This window comes from Excalfactoria chinensis, chromosome 15 (genome assembly GCF_039878825.1).
Source record: "Excalfactoria chinensis isolate bCotChi1 chromosome 15, bCotChi1.hap2, whole genome shotgun sequence".
Taxonomy (NCBI): domain Eukaryota; kingdom Metazoa; phylum Chordata; class Aves; order Galliformes; family Phasianidae; genus Excalfactoria; species Excalfactoria chinensis.
The window spans coordinates 10,859,209-10,883,227 of NC_092839.1; the positions used below are offsets into that span (position 1 = coordinate 10,859,209).

Genomic DNA, 24,019 nt, shown 5'->3' on the forward strand with positions numbered 1-24,019 from the left:
TAAAGCGATATGGGTTGAGATCCGGAGGAGCGAACAGCCCCGTTCCCTTCCCCCTTCTTTCCCTTCGGATCGCGGCGCTCGAGGCCTCCGTCCCCCCGGCCCCGCTCCGCACGTCGAGCCGCCCGCCCGCCCCCCTTCCTTCGTGCCCTCCCCGCACTATCACCCCCCCCCCCCCTCCTCCCCCCCGACGGCGGCGGCGCGAGGACGCGGGGCAGTCCCCGTCTGGCGCTGACGTCACGGGGCCCGCCCGCGGCTGGCGGCGGCGGTGCGCGGCCGCGTCCCCGTGGCCGTGAATGAGCGCGGGGGGCGGGAGCGGAGCGGGGAGCGGGGAGCGGGCGGGCCGCGCTCCTGCCGCGCCGCTCCGCCGCGCCCCACAAAAGTGAGGGGCTGCCGCGGGCCGGGCCCAGCGCTGCGCCGCCCGGGCCGGAGGGGGCGCGGAGCCGAGCCGGGCGGAGCCGAGCCGGGCCGAAGGCGCTGCGGGGGGCGCTGCGCCGCGGTTGTGATTTCCAATTTTTAATCGCAGCTGCATTTCCCTCCCCCCGCCCCCCCCGCGCCGAGGAGGAGCCCCGGCTTTATGTGGTGCTGCCCGGGGAGCGCTCGGCGGCCCTGAAGTGCTTTGTGTGTGTGGTGTGTGTTGTGTGTGTGGTGTGTGTGTGTCGCCGTCGCCTTCTTTTTATTTTTTTTTTTTCCTTTTTTTTTTTTTTTTTTTTTTAAATGTATAACTTAATGGGTCTGAACAGCACGGCCGTCGCTATTCAGCCCAATGTGTCCTGCACATGCAACTGCAAAAGGTCTTTGTTCCAGAGCATGGAGATCAGTAAGTACCGTCCTGCGGCCCTCCGGGGTTGGGCGTGCGGATGGCAGCGGGCGGTGGGAGCGGGGCCGGGGAAGTTCCCGGGGCTGTGGCCGCGCTGCGCTCCCCACGCGTGGCGGCGGCTCGGCGGGGCCGCGGCCGAAGGTGCGCTGCGCTGCGCTCCGCCTCCCCCGCGCGGTGCCCGCGGCCCCGACCCCCCTCTGCCGGGGCTCCCCCGGCCCCGCGGGGCCCTCCCCCTGTCTCGGCGTGAGGAGGCGCGGATCGGAGCCCCCCCAGCCCCATCTCCCGGTGTCGTTGTGGGGCTTTTTTTTTGGTTCTTTTTCTTTTTTTCCCGTCCCTTATGAAGGCTGCTCGCCTTTGGTAATGAATCTTTGTCGGCCCGCGCAGAGTAGGAAGGCGCAGCGCCCGGCCCGGTACCGCCGTTCTGTTGCTCTTTGCCTTGCGGGGATGGACTGCGCGGAGATGCGGCGCAGGATGGCACTGCCGAGGAACGAGGCGCGGTGGCTGCTCTGGGACTGAAAACCGGAGGGGTTTTTCTGTACAGGGAAAGATCGTGGGGCCAGGCGGGCTGTCAGCGCGGTGCTCTAGGATTTAAATGCGGTGCTAACTGGCCCAAAGGCTCGGGAAGGCTGTGCGTCCCAGCGGGATGTTGGGTTCTCTCGGTGCCGGCTGATGGCACCGGGCGCGCTGCTGGCGGTCCGTGCTGTTCCCGCAGCGGGTCCGTGAGCAGCGCCACGCACAGCCCGATGCCGGGCAGCCTCCGCCGTCTCCGGTTCCGCCGCCGTTGGGTTCAGGTGTCCGCGTCCTGCGGGAGAGCTGGGGGCGGCTCCACCGCCGGGTGCTAAAATGGATTCACTCTGAATTTTAGCATAAACCGTTCCCTTTGTACTGCGTGCGTTTAATCTTGATTTAATCTCATTCGTGTTCAGACAAAACTAAGCTGGATTTGCCTGATTTTATTAACACTGCCGGTACTGAATAGACCATTCTTCTCCCCTGACTCCAGCGGCCGGGCGGGATGTGCATACCAATAGCGGCGGGTAAATAATGAGGACCGTTCCTTGGGTGCCAGCAGCGCTGCGGGGCTGAGGCTGCGCCCGGTGCCGGGCTGGGCTGGTGGCAGCGCTGGGAGCTGACACGGGCAATGTCTGCTGGAGATAGAGCTGCTTCCCGCTCTGTTGCCGTGAGGTTTTGTTGCAACCACCCCAGCTTTGAATTTCATACTCCTTAGAGATAGCATCTTGGGTTTTGTTTCTGCATTTTCTGACGTGGGCTTAGTGGGATGCAGTGCCTGCAGTCCTGAGGGCTGTCCCTGCAGTGCTGCCCACGCTGTGCTCAAACCCCGGAGCTGCTGGGGCTGGGCTGCATGGTGGGGCTGCTCGCCTGTCCATCCCGGGCTTCCCCTTTGTCACCAGTATCATTTACCTTCCTGCTGCTGCTCACCGTGGTTGCACGGGTGGGCTGTGGTGGTCCTGCAGGAGCTGTTACCTGATAGACCGGCTGTGGAGGGGAGGGAAGAGCTGAGCCCAATCTGCCCTCACAGAAAGTCATAGTATGGCTTTATGCTCCCCGAGTCACTTGTTTGTATTTATTCTTCTAATACAGCTCTGAGGGGACCTCTGGGCAGCTCCCATCTGATGCCATCTCAGTTCCCAGCCAGAAGTTCCCAGGCAGGAAGGCTTTGAGATAGTGACAGAGCTGTAAACTAATTTAGCTCTCTCGTTAGGTTAACCCCATATCTGAGCCCCCAGAACGCTTCTTCACTGGCTCTTCCTGAGCAGCGGGCAGCAGCTGTGCCCTGCAGAGAGGAAGGGGAAGGAGAGTCCGAGCCCACGCAGCGGTGCTGGGCAGCACTGGGTACAGCAATGGTATTGAATTGCTTCTGAGGAGTGACATTGGTCAGGGCTGAGCTTGGTGTCAGAAGAGTCCGTAAAGAACTCATTGTGTGGTGGGTGACAGACTGAGTGTGTGCCAGGGAGCTCATCGCTGCCGCCGGGGGGGTGTTGCAGCATCCCACCATCTCCACGGGGACATCACCCATGCCAGGACTGCGTCAGACCCCTCGGCAAGTTCCCAAAGGGGTTCAGCTGCTGGAGGAGATGGGGCACCGGGAAGGTGTTTGGTGCAGGAATGGGGCAGCTCTGGGTGTGGGTGTGCAGGGATTGTGCTGGTGCTGGGGGCTGCCTGGGAGCCATGGTGCTGTGCTGTGCTGGGCGGCACCGGTGGGAGCTCTGCCTGGAGTGAGGGCTTCGAGGTTTTTGCATTCCTGGGTTTAGTAACAAACAGTGCTGATGGCTGCAGCGAGGATCACGTCTCCTTCCCACTTCAGACTGCGCTTTGGCAGCGATGTCTGTGTCCTGACACAGTGTCAGCAGCAGCTACAGCCTGGCTCGGAGCAGTGGGTAACACTTTTTTTTCCTCCCTCCTGCGATGTTTCCTGCAGGAGGCTGTAGGGAGGCTGAGTGCGTTAGGAAGATGTAGAGCGTTCTCTAAGTGTGCTCCGGTTGTGGTTCTCAGTTTGGCTGCAGCCGAAGCCAGGAGAGTGCCATGTGTCCCTGCAGGCAGCGCTGCTCCGTGTGCAGGTCAGCATCATCCCCAGGGGTGCCTGTGAGGAGCAGGGTGGGGGCGGGCGCTGGCCTGGGGGCTGGCCATGCTCCAGTCCTGCAGCACTGGGGTCATAAAGCCAGACTTGGTTTGGTGCCCTTGAGCAGTGATGTAATCCTGCTGCTATAATCAGGGCTGAATGGGAGAATGAAAAGGCGTAGTGAAGGAAATGGGAAGAAAATGGTCCAGCTTTTATTATTATTATTATTATTATTATTTCTGGGTGAACACCTGGATGGCATTGCAGCAGGACCCTACTGCACACACAGCAGCGGTGCCCAGGGCCAGCACAGTGCAGGGATGTGGCATAGCTGGGGCTGCCCCAGCAGGAGGTGCAGAGCAGGGCATGGGGGCTGCAGGCTGTATCAGGGGCAGCATATCGTCCAGCCCTCACCCAACCCTGCAATCATTTCACCCGGTGCCGTTTGCGGGTGCTGACTGTGACTGTGGTGACCCTGAAGTTGTGACACACAGCACCCACACTGTGTCCCTCAGAGCCAGGAGCTCCGGGGGGTCTGGCACACCTCGAGATGCTTAGTGTATAAATGAGCCGCTTGCTTTGCAGATGGAGAGGAGTGCCTACAGAGGAGTGTTCTCTCTCCTTATTGTTTTTTATTTGCTGTTGCTTACCCAACATGCCAACATTTTTAGCTTTCCAGTGCTGAGAGTCAGTGGCAAGTTAAATCCAGCTTGGGAATGAATTTGTAAACCTAAATTATAAATGGGTAGACACAAGGAGACCTTTTCAAGGGAAGTACCAAAGTACATGGTGTCACTAATAGGCATAATTACAGCCCAGCTGCTTTCCTGAGTAACTCGCTGTGCCGTCGTCCCTGCTGGTCTTGTTTCAGGTAATGGCATCTGGCAGAATTTGGTAACCCTTGTGAGCTAAAAAAGGTCATTTATTTGCAGTGGCTTTTCGTTGACAAACTGGCTCGCACCTCGCTCACTGCCTGCAGGGAGGTCTGTGCTGTTGGGTCATTGCAGCCCTTGGTGCTGACTTGGGGCACCTGCTGGTGGTGCATCTCTGCCCGCAGGAGGGATGAGCAGGGCTGTAGTTGGGCAGAAACTTTGTTCATGCCACCAGCACACTGCCAGGCAGCCATAAAGCAAGGGGGTCATTAGTGTCAGCGGGGATGCAGCGTTCGTTCCGTCTGTGTGGCCGAATTGCCATGGGATCATTCTGTAATTACTTGGGGAGGAAACGCTGGAGATGGGCTGCAGCATTGGGGCAGCATCTGTGTGCACACAGGTGTGAACCTGTTTGTGAAAGTTAATTGATGGAGCACTATGAAAAAGTGGTATAAAATGGAGTTGGGAGAGAAGTGGCTGGTAGTCGGAGGAAGGACTTGTGACTTCTTGTGCTTTTTTTTTTAGAGCAGATAAATTTCAGCTGTAGTTCATGGTCCAAATGGAAGGATTTGGGGAACTGTTGAGAGTCAGGAGAGCTCTGATAGTTTGGCCAGGAATACGGCTTCCAAGGCGGCACTTTGATCTGCGTTTAAAGCGCTTCTTTGTAATGACAGTTTCACCATTTCTTTTCTCGTTGTAAGTCAGTTTTGCAGAGGTATGTTGTGGGAGAAAACAGTGCGAGCACACAGGATTCCTGCCTGCTTTGCAGCCAGCTAGAACTTGTACTTCATCCCAGATCTGTTGGCTACTGTGGTACATTCATGATTACGCCAGAAAGGAAATTAGTAGAGATGTTAAATATTATCAAAGCTTTGGGAGTCTTCTGAAACATCTCCAATGTGAGAAGCATTTCTGCTGCACTATGGCCTGCAACGTTGAGCAGAGCACCCACCCAGCATCGCAAATTCCTGACTTGTTTGCTTTTTATACACCTGGAAGTTGATGTTCCCATTTGGCACATGCAGCCTTGTGGTCTCCTGCTGCACCCTGAGTCTAGCGAGCAGAAGCTTTCTGAAGACAGCCTGCTGCTCTAGTGGTGCCGGTGGGAACCTTTTTCTTCCCTGCTCATCTACAGCACATTCTCAGATAAACTCTGCTTATTCCTGTAAAGAGGGCTTAAGGTTTTTGTTTAAATCTTGTGTGGCATCATTCCTTCTTGCAGCCAGTTTGAGTAGGGCTTCCCTCTGCTGGGGAATCAGTGGCCTTATGAGTGAAGGACAAATAGATAAGTGCTCCCCAGTGGATTCAGAGCTCTGTAGTTGCTCTTGTGGTGCTGGCTTTATCCTCTCCTGAGCTCTGATTCGAGATATATAAGGCTGGCAGCAATCCACAGAGCAAGCTCAGCTGGCATGCAGAAAGGCTGCACCACTCACCTGCAAGCAGTCAGCCTGCAGGGATGGGCCTTAGAGTACAAAGGGTATGGCACTGCCTGAGACAAATCATAGCATATACTCATCTGCTGCATCCTGGTCCGAACTGTCAGCGACCTGCTGCTGGAATTCATCCTCATCATTCTGCATCCGTTTCTGGGGCGGGATGCTGATGGGCTGGATGCAGGGCAGCGTGGCCGTGTGACCTGCAGATGCAGTTGTGACACTTGATGCACTGGTGCTTATTGTGTGGGTCAGGCAGGCACTATGCCCCACATCACCTACGGATCCATATAACTCAGCACAGCTCGTGGAGCGTGTCAAGGAGGATAATATTGCTAAGGCTGTAATTGATGGAGAGTCACCTGTCTCCTGCAAGTAAACTGACTTCCGATTTCCAGCCGGTGCAGGACTGGACTGATGCTGCGTGCAGAGCGGGGCGTTCTGTCTGCGGTGTGTTGGTGTTGTCACAGGCGGTGCATTACATAAAGATCTTGCACATCTTCAGAAACTCGCCTCACAAGTTGTCAGTGTTGGTGGATGTCCACAGTCCTTCCAAGTGGTTCACACATTTGTGTTCAGTGCATTCAGTCTCGCACATATCTTTAATGGAGTACTTCTGACTGGCTGATCTGTAACGTGCAGTATATACCCAAGAATGTGCATTTAGAAATGTGTTTCTGCACGTGTCAGCTCTGTGATCCGTTCCTGAGGCCCTGCTCATGCACATGGGGACGAGGAGCTGTGTGTGTGCAGTGTTTTGCTGGCATGAGGCGTGGGCACTTCAGCAGGTGCAACAGGATTTCCCACATTTGCCAACTTGGCCCAAGCAACTCAGCCAAACACAGCTTAGCCTTGGAGAATGAGAGCTGCTTAACCCCCAGGCTCGGAACGTAGTGGCAGTGAAAAGAGGCCCTTGCACAGGGATCAATACAAGTTTTCAAGAATGACATGCAGGACGTGGTGTGGGGATTTTTCCCCTCCCTTCATTCTGCCCCATATGTTAAGTAGCTGGTTTGTTACTGGAAGCCCCTACAAATGGTTGTCAGTAATAATTCTGCAAAACTATGAATCAACTCTGCATGACTTTGTGCAAATAGACTGAGTAATTTCTTTGTTCTTTTCTTCTTACTTTGTAATTGGAGTCTGTAAAAGCCCAAAGGTTTGGTCTTGTGGAAAGCATGATTCATTTATTGGTGTCTGTGCCGACTAGTTATCTTTCAGTAATTCCAGAGTGCTGCTACAAGCCAAGAGTGATTCATACATGGCTAAGTGCACAAACAAATGGGGTCATGGCCATCTGCAGAAACTTTTCTAATCTATTTATGGTATCGGAGAAAGAAGTGGGTGTATTAAGGATGATGGAATAGGTGTCAATTACATTAGTGAGTATAACCAGTTAAGTAACACTAACCATTACTCAAAAACCACATCTGCGCATTGCTAAAGATTGCTACAGTAGGCTCTATTTAAATGCTAACGTGGGTCTGATACAAGAAATTAATTGTCTAGCTCGTCTCCTAAGGAGCTCCCCTTCATAACTGCTTTGCTATTACCCATAACCTTGAGATGCAGATGTGAACATGCACAGTGTGTGTTCATAGTGGCCAAGTCCTGGTCTTCGCTATGGCAGACCTCACTCTATATCTTTTATATTCAGATTTTGGCTTAATATGTAATTTAGTTGCTGTTAGTGAGTGGTAGCATTTCTTATTTGCACGTCATGCTGAATGGCTGTGTGACAATCTCCATAGAGATGGTGGTGCTCAGGTGAGTTGGTTTTCCTGCCTGATGCATCTGAAGAAGTGCTCTGAAACCCAAGGGAGAGGGAGACCGGCATCATGCGAAACAGCTTTCTTCTATCTCTGTCCCATTTCACTCTTCGCGAGCATTAATTTTCCCCCTGCTAACTGATGTCAAAAGCAATTCTGGCTGCATTTGCTTCAGAATCACACCGTTTGGGTTTTGGTGGGTTGAGAATTTTGCTGGGGAACTGGGGAAGGCACTCAGGTGTGAGCTGGGTGTGAGCAGGAGGCAGTTGGGGTTTATAGCCACAGAAAGCAGCCAGGCCAGAAGTGCACATTTGGCAATGTGTCTTTGTTGTCCTTTGGCCGAAGCCTTGAAGGCCGTGACTGTCCTGCTGCACACTCACTGAGAGAGCCAGAGCTGGCCTGACACATGTTGTGCTTCAGAGGGAAGTGACCCAGACTGCTGAAAGCCTCTCCTGCTGTCTGCACAGCTCGCTGCCTCTGCCCTGGCTTTAAGTCAATGCATTGCACAAGCAGTGTGCTGGATTTACCTGCAGGGCAGGTGGGGAGGGAGCTGAGCTGTTTGGGTGAGTTCCTGAAAGATGTCTGAGTGCAGAGTGCTGGGATGAGCGATTCCAGGCCCTGTCCCAAAGCTGCTGCCACCTCTGTCTGCCTCTGGCCGTGCTGGGGGTGAGCCCGGGCTCTGCTCTGTGCAGATGGGGCTGGGAGATCCTCCCTGCAATGCTCCTGGGTGGTGCTGGGATTGTTAGGGTTATAGCTGGTGATAACCAGGCACAGGGCTGGGCTCGGTGTTGTCACTGTCCCCAGGTGTCCTGGGCGTCCCTGCAGTGGGATGTCTCACCGCTGTCCTGGAGCAGCTCCTGCCCTGCCTGTGTTTCTGCCCTTGACCTTGACACAATTTAGAGCCTTGAGTTTTCGGTATAGCACACAGAAATCTCACTCTGGGGCTCTTTTCTTCAGCCTGTGCAGTGGGAGCTGCCATGTGGAAGGGCTCAGTGTGAAGCCAGGTCTGCAGTACGTGCCTATGTGTGGGGCATTCAGTGGGGTATGTGCCGTTTGTTCTGCTGATGGCTCTTAATCCTCACATTTCATGGTTTTTTCTTGATAAATATGACTGAGCATCCATTGACTTGCCATCCAGTCCTGAGCTGTAAGGAACCATAAACATAACGGTCAGCCTCCATTTAATAATTCACTATGTGCTTTTTATTAGTGCAGCTTAAGTACGTTTATATGTGTGCGTTTATACATATGTACATATATATATGTGTGTGTGTGTGTGTATACACATATATTTGCCCACATGTATAAAGACGGAAGCACTGTGCAGACAGAGGCCCTCCCAGATGAGGGAGCGTGGCAGGGTGGGCTCAGGCTGGTGGTGCGCCCTGCTGTGCAGCACAGTGCCTCAAGTGGGTTCACAGCCCCGTGCAGATGTTCAGGAATTTCTCTTTTGTCCTGCCCGTGGGGTTCTGCTGCACTTCACACCATAAGTGCTCTCCAGGCTCAGCGGGTCTGTGGCTCAGGAGATGCTTTTCATCCCCCCCCCAATTCCTGCTGTCTGCTTTGGAGGGATGGCTCCACCTCTTGCAGCCATGCGTCCTCCTTGCTTCTGCTTCCACAGATTTGCAGACCCAAGTTAAGGCTTTATTAAATTAAGCAGAACGACCTTTAAAAATCTACATTTCGAGTGGAAAAATTGCTTTATGTAATGCAGGGCTATGCAAGGGGACCTAAATACGAGCTTTAATTGGCTGCTACAAAAATAGTTGTAATTTTTTGCGCAGTGATTTTACGGCTTCTGAATTCAGCGTCCCAGTGAAGTCCTGCAACCCATCCATGTTGCTGGGGAGATGGGGACACGGAGGGCAGAGGAGCCCAAGGAATGGGAGTGGTGCTAGGAGCAGCCTTGTTCCCATCCAGACATACCCATCAGCTCCTGCAGCTCTGCGCTGTTGGAAAGGCAGTGGAGGACTGGCTGCACCTCACCTGTGTGTGCCTGCCAGTTCACCCCACATCACTGAGCTGCCTGGCACGGCACAGCCGGGTCACAGGGTGGTTTTATTGGGGCTGTTATTGCCAGCAGGTGAGAAACGTGCAGCTCCTGCAGCTGTGCCTGCCGGACAGTGTGTGTGCCAAGAGCTGCCGCTTTGTTTTGCAGCCTGTTCGACGCGGTTCCGTCGGTAATTCAGTGGCTGTAGGCACTTCCGTGGGCTGGGAGGTTGCTCTGTGGGCCCTGGGCTCAGGGCAGGCTGTCACCGGGGGCCTGAGGAAGTGAAGGGTGTCGTGTTTTGACCCTGCATCCTTACAGTAATCCAGATAGGCTTTCCTGTTTCTATATTTAAAGCCTTTCCGTTCTTCTGCTGGGAGAGACGGAGCATCGGCTCTCTTGGGTAACAACTGACCCTTCCTCTCTGGGACAACTGGTCCCCAGGTGGTGTTTCTCCACGGGAAGCGAGGCTCCTCTGAACCTTCCTGCCACAAATTGAAGGAACGGTGGGGTTTTATTTTGGTTCATCTCCAACCAGTTAGGATGGGAGCTGGTTATCCCTCTAGCTTACGGAAGGTCTTGTAGGAATGAGAACTCGGTTTGTCTCAGCCAACACATGGGAGGAAAGCTGGCACTGAGACGGGGTGGGAGAAGCTGAGATACGATTTGTTTCTTCTTTGAAATGATCCCTTTTTAATTGTCTAAACAGAGTTTCAAAGAAAATCTCTGCTTTTCTCCCCTTGCAGCATTGTAATTCTATATAATCAGTTTTCTTTCTTAAAAAGAATAGGGTGTGATTCTTGTTTTCTTGCAGAGGCAGGGAAGGATAAGTTCCAGATGTTGCTGGTTGGTACTTTTTGCCTCTGTTTAACGTTCAGTGCCTTTCAGCACATCGGCTGCAAGAAGTGGGGCTGATGTTTTGATCCCAAGGTAAATCATCCCCAGTCGGTTCCTCTGCTGGACGCACCTTGGTCAGGCACTGCCCGAAGTTGCACCGGCTGCTCTGCACCCACCCAGCAGGGCTGTCAGCTCAGCAGCTCCTGCATTCACAGCAGCTCCTCGGTGCCTCCTGTGCCTGAAGGATCGATTTGCCGTACATCTGGAGTTGGTCCTCTAAATCAGTGTGACTTGAAATCAGTGAGCTGACTGAGCCTGCGGAGCCAAAGCTAGTTAGCTGCTGCAGTAATTTACAGCCGCTCTCCGACCCTTAATCAGGGTGAAAAAGTTGCTTATCTCAGCACTCCTGGCTGTGTGGAAAGTGGCTTCTCCCAGCCTGACGGAGGAGGACTGGCGCGGTGCTGGGAGCTGCGGTGTGGCTGCGGCTCTGGCAGCCTTGGCTGTGGTGTGGGATTAAAGGCAGCTGTATGGGCCAGCAGGACTCTTGGAATCAGACTGTGGCAGGTACTAATTAGTAGTGATTAACCCTTATCAGTGACAGACAGTCCCTGTGGAATTCATAAAGGGAACTGTGCGTGCAGGTGTTCCTGCATCCCCTGCGGGATGCCATGCTGCCTGTTCAGCTTTTCTCAGCAGTCCAAGTCATTTGGTCATCCCAGGTACACCGGGGAAGTGCTGTGTTTCAGGAGATGCCAGTATCTAATTGTGGAGGCTCAGCATGTAAGGGGCTGACAAAACAGGATCCCAAGACCTTTAGGATGGACAGAATGGGGCCTGCAGGACACACAGAATGGGGCCTTGGAAGCCCTGCTGAGTCTGTCTGGGATTACCGCTGTTTGCAAAGCTGCCTTTGCTGTTTTAAGAAGGCATCGTAACATCTGTGGGTCTCTCCCTCAATTTAGGTCTGAGTTTATGAGAATACCTCACAAGTAAGGAGTCTTTGCTTAAGTGTGGTATCCTAAATGGCTAGAGAAGAGCCAACTGGATAAAGTATTTACAAGCGATGAATAAATGCTTTTAATAAACAACTAATCAATTTTATAGAGCCCTCAAAGTCAATAGGGCTTATGACCTTTGCTTGTAACCACACACGGATCTTTAACATGCTTATAATGCCTACAAATCACTGACTGGGCTTTTATGAAGCATTTATTAGTATAAGTCCTAACCAAACATGAAATAAAAAAAAAAAGTAATTATTTCAGTTGCTTTCTTTTGAGCCTGGTGGCTCAATTTGGCTGTACAGCAAAATAGCCTCTGCTTATGCAGAAAAGCTGCAGAACTTGGGCATGGTGTGAGGAATGTTGTGGTGCAGGTGCTGTGTGTGCTGGGGAGCGATGGGTTCCTGGCACAGCTGTTGTGTGGGGTTTTGTGTTGGAGACCCGGTGTCACACTGCCCTGAGCTGTGCTCTCATGCTGTTATTCTTGCAGGAGATGCTTGTTGTTGTGATGGTTGTGCAGCTTGCACCCATAGCCTTGCCCTGTGATTTGGGCTTCTCTACAGTGGTGCCCCATCAGAGAGCTGATTTTGGAAGAGCTGCAGCACTTGCACGCTTAAAAATAAGAGGGTGGGGTAGAGGGTTTGCATAAAAGGGGATTCACCATGCAAGGAATATGACATGGTGAAAATGCATTGCCTGTTGGAGGCTGGGGGCAGTCTGTCCCAGCTGCTATGCAGGCCTCACCCAGCTCCCAGCAGTTGGGTCACGCTGCATTCGCTTCCACACTCCCCTGTGAAAACACCCGTAGGCTTCGCCCTTTATTTCATTGTTGTCAGTTTGGGTATTTTGTTACATTAGTCTAAATTGGTTTGTTTCCATAGCTGCAAACTGCTGATAAAGCCTCGCTGTAGGATCCGTCAATCTCCCCGTGCGTGGTACCCGAAATAATTCCCGCGTGGTGTCAGGAGCTGCAGGGCTGTGGGGCAGAGGCTGAGGCTGCACCGGGCAGAGATGTTGGCCTGGGATGGAGATACCCCACAACCCAAACGTGTGGGGATTTAACAGCACCTGGGCAGCACCCAGAAGGAAATGTGCTTCTGCAAGGCAGTCGGGATCACCCCCGCTCCACTTCTCCCAGGCACAGATGCTCAGCTGACACCAGCTAAATAAAAACCTTTTAGCCCCTGCCAGGAAGTCTAGAGCAAACTGCCAAAAAGCATCTAGGACCAAGACACCAAACCAAGTCGAGCCTGAGCAAAGCACTTAGAAATAACGGATGGTACTGATGCACTTCTGTCTCTTGAATTTTAGCACGAGATGCTTCAGTCTCAGGGTTTTGTTAAAGTAGGATAGCGGAACATTAAAGGTTTTCAGCAGACATAAAGCAAAGCAAGTCCCGTCGCAGCACAGGAAAGACTGTATTCCTTAGTTCAGCCTTCCTGCACTTCTGGCACTCCCCCAGCTCAAAATCAAAGCAGAGCTGTGCTGAAGTAGAATGCTCTGTATGGCTTCTATCTGTGTTCAGAGGTGGGACCTGAGCCTGTGGTGTGTGTTTGTCCCACCCGGTGGCCACAGCCTGGTGCACCTGGTGCCCCATGGGGCTGGAGGGATGGGAGGGGAGTGTGCATGGCAGAACTGGTGGCAAGGTTGTTGCTGTTCCTTTTTGCTCCTGGCAAGAGGACGTAACTAAAAATCAGCAAGCTCATACTTTTTATTGTTGAATTAAAATCTATTAAATACTTTCAGAGCGCCAAAATCCTTATTAGGCAATGCTCTTGGTGTAGTGACATGCTGCTGGGTCTGCTGTTGTAGATGCTAACACATCTTGTGTTTGTGCACAGTGTGATGTGTGAAGGGTGACCGAATGGAACTCAAACAGAAGTTTCAAATAGGACTAACACGGGCAGCCACTTCTCGGTGAGTCCAGGGCTGAGGGCTGTCTGGCTCTTGCCAGCACGAATTGCAGAGCAGCTCCTGCACAGCCCACAGCTGGTCTGACAGCTGCAGCCACAGCACTGCTGGGCGGTGGGGTTTGTATGGAGCACAGCCATGTCTGGTGGCACAGTGCTGTGCAGGGGGCAGGCAGGGTCCCACCTGAGCCTGGGGCCTCAGAGTGGAGCGAGGGGACAGAATGAGGTGTGGGGGCTGCTGGGCACAGCTCAGGAGCAGTGACACCTCTTTGCTCCTGCAGGGTTTGGTGCTCCCAGATCCTAGTGAAGGTCAGAAATAATAATGATTAAATGTGTGTATATATATGTATGTATGGTGAGAACAGACTGACTTCTGCTCCTGGAAAAAGGCTTCCTAAAGGCCAGTCCTTGGTTGTAAGGTGTGAGGTTATGCACGTATGAACCACAGAATCATAGAATCACAGGGATGGAAAAGGACCTACAAGATCATCTAGTCCAACATGGCACCCGCAAAGGGCCCAGCAATGCATTTTGTGTGGGGAATGTGCTAAGTGAATCTCTCCGTACAGGAGGAAAGCATCCAGCCCTATTCTTTACTGCTCATTTTAGTAATGTCTTCCAGATAACCTACACATCTGTGTCGGTGCAATTAAAACAGAAATTCCACCTAATGAACAGTTGTAGCCCTTGGGCTATTGTGGAATGAGCAAGTGAAGTTGGAAACGCTCTTATTAAAATAATAATTAAGAAACAAGGGTGGGGAGGCAGAGGGAGGTGCAGATGAGATGCCGGTGGGATGCTGGAGGGCGAGGAGCTGCCGTGACCCCGGCGCTGAACTCACTGCACTCCCTCCTGCCCTGGGCTGAGCCGTGCTGCTGTGCCATAGGGGTGGCTGTGCCACAGGGGTGCTGTGCCCCGGTGTGCCCTCCTTGTGCTCTGTCTCAGCCCTGCAGCAAAGCCCGGAGATCGGTGCTGCACTGCCTGCATGGGGCCGCCCTCAGGTTCCCTGCCAGAGCCCGGAGCTGCAGCATCAGTCTGCTGAGCCCTACTTTGCATTTATTTGTTGAGATCTTGGTTCTCCGGCTGCTGATGAAGCTCAGGAAGGGAGGAGTGTTTCGCTATTAGGCAGGGTTGTATCTGCTTCTGCTTTTCCCAGAGTACCCTTGTTTGTCAGTAAGAAGTAAAAACGTGGTGTTGCTCAGATTTGTTCTGCTGTGCTGTGGGCAGGAGTGGCTGGGCTGAGTGGGTCAGCGATGGCAACTGGTGCTTGGCTGTGTCAGGCAGCTCCCCTTCCAGCTTACAAGTACACGGCAAAAAACAATCCTTTTCATTGTTGTCCCTCACAGTTTTCAGTGTCTGTCCACAAAGCATCGCTTTACTTCACTTAACACACCAAAGTTGTTTGAAAACTTAACCCGCTTGGGGTGTAGAGATGTGTGCGATAGGCAAAGGTAGTGGCGGCTCAGAGTAGAGGAATAAAAATAATAAGCAGCTGCCAGACAAATCCTGCTGGGATGATACATTGGGACGACTTGAGCGGGATTTATATCTGCAGGCTGTGGGCATTTGGTTATTTTTTTTTGTTATTTTTTTTCCTGTTTAAATGGTTGCGAAGCGGGGTGATTGCTTATCGTTTTCATTTCAACTCCATCTGACAAATCGCTTTAGATGGGGAAAGCAATACTGCATCTTTAAATGGCCACTCTGTCAGCGCATCTTGCAGGGCTTTAAATGCCCTTTGTTATCGCAGTCTAGACAGGACGCAGGCGGAATATTTGATATGTTATAAGGCAAAGATTTGACAAGGTTGAATTCATTTACCGGCTTATTTAAAACTGAATTTCAAAACGTTTTTCCTCACAGACGTGTCTTTCTCCCCCTATATATTTTTTGTCGAAGTTAGCGCAGTGTGTTTCAACTGTTTAGGCTGAGAGAGGAGACATCAGCTCACTGCAGCCTGCAGTACTCTAATTGCCCTTTTTATGACTGTCTAGACATCATGCAGATGCATGTTTGTGGTGAGAAGACATTTCCCCCTCTGGTTATACGATAGTCTGAGCCCTTTGCATTGCCTGTCTCCTTACCCCTCTGTCCTGGAATGCGCCTTCCTCCCTCCATCCCTGAAAAAACCGCTGTTCCCCCGTTTTATTTCTGGAAGGACGCTTCAGTTCCCGTTTCTGTTGTTCTTTTTAGGATGTGTATTCACAGATGTTAATGCTTTTTGGAGGGATAAAGGTATGTGCAGTGCATCCCCTGCAGCCCCGCCGCAGGTCGAGTTGCAGGAGCGGTGGAGCCAGCGGTGTGTGCAGATATCAGTGGGTTTATTGGTGCATATGGAGATGGTTTTGTTTGTGCTCCCCGTGATAAGGGCACAGCCTTGCGGGCCAGGTTTAAGAATGAAAATATCAGCGAGGTTTGAATGGGCCAGAGTTTTAGTTATGCAAATAGGGCGCATTAATTAACCCCGTTGCTATAGCTACTGCTTTATTGTTAAATGCAATGAAAAGGGGACAAGCTGTGTTGTTGGATAATCCTCCCCTCTGTGCTCTTCTTCCCCATCCTCCGAAGTCTTCCTCCACCCCAGCAGTGATGGCAGCTGCTGTCCCCATCCCTGTCCCTGTGGGCAGGTGGTGGTCGCCCGCGGTGGCCACTGAAGCAGAACAGGACGTCCCCTCCTTGCAGAACCAGGGCTGTAGGGCACGGGGAGCTGAGGGGTCCTCACCGCCATGGCCGCATCCCGGCGGCCTCCCCCAGAGCCCATTGTGGGCGCTGACCTCACCGGGAGGCTGTCAATTTTCCACTGTGGCCCCGTGTCATCAATCTGCCTTCTGGTGGCTGCGCCACATGGGAAAGGTCTGGGAGTGGGACAAAGGAGGGGTGCAGGTGGGTGGGATGGGATGGGATGGGATGGGTGGAGTGGGGGATCTCCTCCTGCCTGGCTGGAGGAGAGGAACACCAGCCCACACCAGCCCGGGCTTTGGGAAGCAGCCCTGTTCAGCACGCACTGCTGGCTTTACCAAGCAGAAAAGATGCTTTTTTATGTCTGCTTAAAAAGTTGCAAACCAACGCAGCAGAATATGGCTCTTCCAGTGTATCTGCTGCAGGAGTTCTTTAAAATCTTTCTAGGGCTGTTGCTGCAATCAAGGTTGAGGTTTGTTACCTCTTAATTCAGCCAGACTTGGGATGGTTTTACTCACCTTCCCCATTTGCCTTGACCTGCATATGTGTACAGGAATACATTTATTTTTTCCATGTACCTGCATGGGAGTGCACACATACATTCCCTCCTGTCTAGTGGTCAGACCAGATCTAGAGTTGAAATTGAGTATGGCAGTGACCAAATGCAGTGTGTATGTGTGAGCATTTGCCCGCGTCTGGCATTTTTTGTGCAGTGCATGACTGTAACATAAAGTTGTATTTGTTCCTTGGAAGTAGCTGCCCTTGTGAAACATCACTCCTTGTGCAAGCAAAAGCTGCTGAGCTCTAGGGAAGATAACAGCACTTAAAAAGAGGTACAGAAAGGAGAGGTGTCCTGCTGACAGCTGAGCAAATCTGGTTTCCATGCAGCTCAACATGGCTCTGGCCAGCTTGCTCAATTTGCATTTCAACACCCGTCTGCCCCTGGCCATGTGGGTGCCACTGGGGCCGTGCCACTGCAGGGTCCTGGACAGCTGGGTGCTGGCATTGGGCTGGCAGTGCTGGAACAGCTGCCAGGGGGTGGTGGTGTCTCTTGCTGTGCATGCTTTCCTGTACAATTGACCCCAGGGAACATTGGCTGGGCTCAGTGATCTCCAGAGGTCCCTTCCAGCCCCTGCAGTTGTGTGACTTGGAGCTGCTATGCTGCCTGCCCTCCGATCAGAGGCAGCAGGTGGGAGCTGGGGGCTCACAGCCCGCCCTGAGCTGCAGGTGTGTGCCCTGCCATGCCAAGGCCAGGTCTCCCCTGCCACACACCGCCTTTAATTGGTGCTCGCGCTGTGCAGAGGTGGCAGAGCCCTCCCTGGGTGCAGTGTTTGCTCTCCACGGAGCATCCGCGACTGGCGGTTCGTCTGTCGAAACAGATGTGGGCAGCAACAAACATCTATTTCTATAACTAGAAACAAATTTGGTAATTGCCTCTTTCAACAGGACTTGCTCAAGCAGGAAATGAAATTCCTAAATGGCAGTTAGCAAAAGTATTTATAGCTAAGTTCATAAATGAGATGTGCTTTCCTTTGTCGTGGGCTTCTGCTGGTTGGGAGGAAGAGAACCTCCATGGCAGCAAGCCGCATATTGATTGCCAGTGTCCCCAAAGGTACTTATTTATTCATGGGTTTATTTTTACTACCCCAAGAAATATCCCTGAAGAAACCGCTTTGGTCTCCCAGGGTCACTTGGTTCAGTCTGGATATTGAGTGTCTTTTTGGTCATTTTTGGGATGGTCGGTCTGTGCAGTGTGTGAATAGAAACAAGGCCTGCTGCTCTCAGTCCTGACCCCCCCTCAGCATGCCAGAGTTCAGGGCAGTGGGGAGGGTTTTGGGGGTACCAACAGGCTCAGTGGGTGAGCCCCCACTGCCTCCAAAAGTTGTCCTGGCTGAAAGAGCTGCTGAACCTTGCTGGCATGCCTGCAGTTCCCATGTCAGAGCTGCATGTGGCTGTGCTGATGGTTCCCTTTTGGCTCTGCTCACTGCTCCCTATGGGTCTCCATGGCTGCAGCCACAGCCCTGCCGTTTTGCTGCGCTCACCCTTCAGGTCCAAACGATGCTGTGACCAGGCAGCTGCTGACCCGCCTGATGACTGCACAGCTGTAAGCGTGAAATGGGGCCGTTTCCTTTAAAGCAAACAAAAAAAAAAGGGAGTGGGGGTGCAGGATGAGGCCATCGCTTGTCAGTGACTCAGAGGATGTGATGCTTGATTGCCTGGGGTGACATGATGAAAAGGAACTGTATGAAAGGTGCAGCTATGCTCCAAGGGTTGGCATGATGCGAATGACTTCTTGGGCCGCCGTTGCCCATTCTGCAGCAGTGGTTTTCCTCAGATCCACCCCTTTTGTGAGCCCTGGTGCCAGAGGTGCTGCCAGCCATCCTGCTGCAGGCAGCGCTGCCTCACGTGGCGTTACTTCTGCTTTGTGCATCATAACCAGCGGGCTGAGTCTGGAAATGTAATTTAGCTGCTAACTGTGCTGATGATGCATGAGGCAGGACTGAATCCAGCACGAGCTCTTTGCCATGGGCCGGATCCTGCTCTGTTGTGCCTCGACATTTCTGCAGCAGCTTCAAGATGCTGCTGATCTGTGCCAGCAGTGGCAGTATCACGCTCTGTATCTATCTAAAGGTAGATAGTACTTCCCGTGCTGTCTTGTAAACAAATACAATTGTTGACAATCTGATGGGCCCTTCGTATGTGGTTTTGTGGAGGTATTATTTAGAAGATAAATGTAACAGATAAACACTATAACACAAATATTGCAGTCATGACTTTGCCTGGTCTGATTGTTTCTCAGATGACCTAACAGGCAAAAGGCTGAGCAATCTGCCATCTGAACTTCTTTGTTCTTTCATCTCCTTCTTCCTGTGCCTTGGTCTTGGGGAGAGAGAACAGCAGACTCTCACAAGTGGAGCTTGGCATCCCGCGGGTGAAATCACTCCAGTAAAGCAGGAGCAGCGCTTGGTGCTGCACCCTCCTTGGCAGCCCTCAGATTGCAGCTGTTGCCTGGAGCTGTTTTGGTTCTTGCTGAAATGAGAGCAGTTGAGATGCGATGTTCTGCTCAGTGGGCATGTCCCCCCTCCAGGCGGGGTTGTGAAGGACAGGATGGAGCTGCTCATGCCGGGTGCTGCTGTACCAGGGTGTTCCCCATGCAGTGTGTGTTAGCAGGGTGCTGGCGTGGGGCTGTGCCTGGATGTGGTCCTGGTGCTGGCCTGTGGGATGTGGCAGAGACCAGGACCCTGCAGCTGCTTGCTGAAGGGTTGTGAGGCTGTTCCCTGGGAAGAACAAAGCTCAGAGGTGTGCCTGTATTCACGTGGCTCATCTCAAACTCACATGCCTTGTGTAGAAAAAAATGAGGTCTGCAGTTTAGCTACATTACTTAGCCCGCATCCTTTTACAGATGCTTTGATGAGCATCTGGCATAACCATCATGTTTCAGCTGGACTCATTTTTGTTGAGTATTTTTAACCCTCAGATCCTTCCAAGGAGCCACAGGTTGGTGCAAAGCATGCCTGGGCTGCGCTGTGACACCTGGATCCTGCTCTCCAGAGATGTGCCCCCTGCAGCGGGACCTTGGGCTGGATCTGGAGCATGCCTTGGGCCGGGTCTGCAGCAGGGCAGTTGTGCATTGCCAGCTCCTGGCCTTTCTGGTTTGCTGTTTTTGAAAGTGACTGAGAATTGCTTTGTGCCCTGATTACTGAGACACACAAGGTGCCCAAAGGTGGGGATGGATGAACATCTCCAAAACCTGGGATGAGAGGGGATGAGAGAGTCACGCTGCCAGGGCAGTGCCGTGGTGTCAGAGGTGTTAATGGAAACCTGGAGAAGCAGTGCATTATGGAAGCACTTACTGCAGAGCTGCAAGCACTCTTTATTAATTCACCCAGTTGATTTTGTCATGTCTGATGTGTGTGCGCATGGGGACCTTCCTTCCTGGGCTGTGAGTGGGGCTGTGCTGAGAGGTCGGAGCTTGCGTTCCCAGGGATGCTGGAGGAAGTTGGGATGTGCAGTGTGGCATTACAGTTCGCTTGTGAATTGCATGAGTCCCAGAGCCGCCATGGCCTGACTGCCCCTGACTGCAGGGTCAGTGCTGGAGCTCATCCTGGCGCTGTGGGCTGTCCTGCTGTGGTGCCCCGCTTTGTCTCCACGGGAGCTGGATGGGGATCTGTTGAATCATGATGCTGAGTCACTGCCCCAGCCAGGCTCCATAAATAACTGCTCCTGCTTCCTTACTCCTTGTGCCCGGTTTGGGCAGAGCATTCAGGAGCACAGGTGCACGTCATCCTTCCCAGGTAACAAGAAGGTTGCTGCCTTGCAGCAGTGATGTTTGCCAACCCTGTTCCTGTCCCACCTGTGGCCTCGCTGGACAAAGGGCTGCCTGCTTGCAGCAGCAGCAGCTCTTCTTCCACATCCAAGCAAGGATGTTTCTGATGGTCACTTGCATCCCATGAGCAGATCCATCCTGCTGCAAAGCCCAGCAGTCTGCTTCGTGTCAGTGTGAGGGATTCTGAAAGATAAAAACACCCAGAGGAAGTGAAATGGATGGAAGAAGCACAATGTTCTGCTGGGGATTCTCGGGTTTGTTCTGTTTTGCATTTGAAAAACTGCACTTTTAGCAGAGTTTACTGCAGTGTTGCTTGTTTCATTTAGGAACTGCTGCTAATATAGATCCATCTGTTCAGCTTAGCCATTACTTCCTGAGCAGTTTCACTTCTCACATGAAACACAATTCCAATATATAGAGGAGCCATCACTAAGGCACACAGGTAACAGTTTTGACCCACGGATGTGTTACACCTGACTGAAGATAAAAAGAACGTGGGTCTGTTTTAATCCTCTCTCTGTCTGCTGTGCTTGGGGTGTTTGTCCTCAGCAGTGACACTCTGTATGGAGGGGACAGCACTGCTGATGCTGCAGAGCAGTTGTGTGTGTGCTCAGTGGCTGCAGAGTTGGATGGAGAGCACGGAAAGGCAGGTTGTGTCACTTCAACACAGTGTCTGAACCTGTGAGTGTGAAATGGATTCTGGGGTGAAAATGATGCAGAATTAAATTAGTGTGACCTTACTTTGCATTGGGAGGCTGCATTTGCCCATCTTGTAAAGCCTCGTGCATTTATAACACTTCCCTTGGGGAAAATTACAGAGAGAAATGGAATGAGGTCTCTTCTAATTGAAAAGTGGCGATGATTAGGAAGCCAAACACCAAATGTGTTGAGTATTTTTTCCCCTGTTTTGTTGTGTGTGTGTTTTAAGAATACCAGTGGAATTATAAATGACGTGCTCTGCAGTTTGGCTTGTTTTTCATTCCCCAAAGGTTTGTTATTAGCATAGCAGCTGAGTTGCACTTACGTAATAGCACATTAACTCAAAGTTTGGTGGGGTTTTTTTGATGGTCTTTCTTCATTAGTTTGGCTGAGCTGCTTGGATAAAATTTCCCCAGGTATATCCAGTTTTGCTGCACCTTGGTTTGTTTTTTTCCCCCCTCTGAATGTGGTGCCCATGAAGACCTGTTAAAACAGAGGGAGATCTGGCAGCAGCTTCCATGCCTCGAGTGGGTGTGAGTCTCTTGCAACTTGAAAAGCATCAGCTGTGTGTGGGGCTCTTTAGGATTGCATTTAATTGCCACATTGGGCAGTGGGAACACTGGGGTTGGAGGTTCCTGCTGGGTTTTGCCAGTGAGAGCAACTATTCATTTCAGCAACAGGAGAGACAGCAGGGCAGGTGCGTTGCTCATGGTGCTGAGCGTGGGTACATTCAGCTCCCGCTCTGTGCTGTGGGATGAGCTCAGATGTGCTCTGCTGTGGTGGCTGAGGCGTTCGCTTCCTTGTGCTAAGGAGAATGGAGAAGTGTATGGCTGCTGCTGTGGCAGTTTACAGAATGTTAATTTGCGGCTTAATTGTCATCCCCCCTCCCACAAAGCAAGATATTAAAATCCTTTGCTATTTATACCACCAGTGTGATTGCCGTAAGGTTGGACTCGCTTCCACATCACAGCCCCCCAGTTTGGGGTCTGACAAGCGAGCAGCAGGCAGTGCATCACCCATCACAGCTACTCCTCCTCCACGGGTACCCCCTCCTCACCGGCTGCTCCCAGCTGCATCCTCCCAGCTCTGCAGTGCAGGTGGGACAGCTCTTCCTGATGGCCGAGATGCTGCGTGCATCACGGCACCGCTGTGAGCAGTGGAGCTGGGTTGGGTTTGCTTAGTGTGCTTCTCATTCTAGGAAGGGAACTTTTCATTTGTAACTGCCTTCCTCTTGCTTTTCTTCAGAAGCGCCACTTGTTTTTCTTCATTTCTTTTTTCTTTTTATAGGCTAAAAAGGAAGCTTTCCATCACTGGCCTCATTCAGTTTTTTCTTGTATCCTCTTGCTGAGGCCAAAGCACATGTTTCGTTCTGAGGCTGAATTGACTCATCTTCCTAAAACCTTGTGTTGTCGCTTTTTGTCTTTGCTTTTTTGCAGTGCTCTCTGCAAGAAGGCATTTCCCCTGCCCATGGGCTCCTGCCCATCCTGGGGCTCCGGGTGCACAAACCCATGGGCTGTGTCCTTGGTGACCGATTGAAAGCGGGCAGATTGCAGTCAGCCTGCAGAGCTGCTCCCCAGTTGCTCCCAGAGGTGCTTCTCCTGCTAATGGATGGCCATAAGTGTGGCTACAGAGTGGGAGCCCCTTCCTCCATCCCCCCACGTCAGCCTTTGCTCCAGCCCCTTCCTGCCTGGGGGCCCATGGTGGCACTGCTCTGGCACAGTTGGTAACAGTTCCACCAGTGTCAGAGCCATGGCTTCCTGCGCTCCCATGGCTCCTTAGCACCACATGTGAGGACAGGCTCGTGCTTTCAGGGCATAACTGTGCATCGTGCAGGTGGTGGATGATGCGGATTAAATGTTCTGGGATCTGGGGACAATGGGCAGCACGCCTGTCCAGCGGCAGAAAGAGCTGCTGCTTGCAGAATGAACTCCAAGGGAACCTGCGGCACTTCCCACCTGGGCTGTTTTCTTGACATTTATTTGCTTTTACTGGCACTTAAATGCCACCTGCCAGGAGAAAACTTTCCACTAAAAAAACCAAATCTGCCTGACTCAGCAGATGGCATCGCAGGCACTGCGAGCAGCGTGATGCTGCCCTTGGGCACCTTGAGTCTGCATGCGGGCACGTGCCTTGTGTGTGTCTGCATAAAGTGCAGGTGGTGCATCCCTGGCAGTACGAGGCTGAGCCTTCCAAAAGTGCATTTTGTAGCCGTCCTTCCTGACATGCAAAGTGGAAATGCCCAGAACTGTTTTTTCTCTTCCTATGCCAAGTGTCTCTGGAGTTAAGTGGGCAGTCTGTTTGCTTGTTCCTGTTTGTTTGGAGGGTTTTTGGCAGCTCTCCTGTGTGCCAGTTCAGGCTGCTCGAGCTCCCGCTGTCAGCTGGGTGAGCAGTGCGGTGCTGCAGCCCTGCTGCGTGGCAGCCATGCAAGGAGGGGTAGGGGAGTTTGATCAAGTTTTACCCGGATCGTAGTTTGGAAATCTGTGCTTTGTGAGTCGTGTCTAAAGGTCCCTCCTAGAGACTGCTCTGGGGCAACAGAGACATGAATTAATGTGGTTTTTTATGAAGTAGCTGGGCTGGAAGCACACAGAGCCCACGTGTGTGTCTGGGAGTGTTGTGGGGGAAGGATGCAGCTGTTCTGTGTCACCGCCTGCTTGGCCAGATTCCTCCTTCTCACACTCCATTAAGTGCTGCTTTTTCAGGTGGCTCACAATATGTCTCTCTCTCTCTCTTGCAGCGGAGTTGGAGTTTGTACAGATAATCATCATCGTGGTGGTGATGATGGTGATGGTGGTGGTGATCACCTGCCTGCTGAACCACTACAAACTCTCTGCGCGATCCTTCATCAGCCGGCACAGCCAAGGGAGGCGGAGAGATGAGAATCTGTCATCAGTAAGTCACACGCTGCTCTTCCCATCTGTGTCTTACAGCGTTGTTTGCCAAGTGATGTGAAATTTGGGAGATGTGAGAGCCAAAGGCGTTTGTCTCAGTTGGGTTTGCCTGTGTGCGGCTCACTGCTGCCTGGAGAGATGGCCATGCTGGGTCTTGGCTTCATCTGCCCAGGGATGTGGGGGCCTTGTAGGGATGCCTCTGGCTTTTCAGGGTGTTGT

The 24,019-nt window shown here is 52.3% G+C and overlaps 1 protein-coding gene across 2 annotated transcripts in view; it reads left to right on the top strand.

The window, feature by feature from the left end:
- Positions 1 to 291: 291 nt before the first annotated feature.
- The window catches only part of PMEPA1 (prostate transmembrane protein, androgen induced 1), a 32,091-nt gene continuing 8,363 nt past the window's right edge, over positions 292 to 24,019 (top strand). Inside the window, exons 1-2 of one of the 2 annotated variants that reach the window (XM_072349885.1) lie at positions 292 to 817; positions 23,647 to 23,801. In XM_072349885.1, coding sequence (XP_072205986.1) covers positions 715 to 817; positions 23,647 to 23,801 — 258 coding nt within the window. In that variant the 5' untranslated portion in view covers positions 292 to 714. The remainder of the gene's footprint in view (positions 818 to 23,646; positions 23,802 to 24,019) is intronic. The other variant, XM_072349884.1, reaches the window with a different exon arrangement.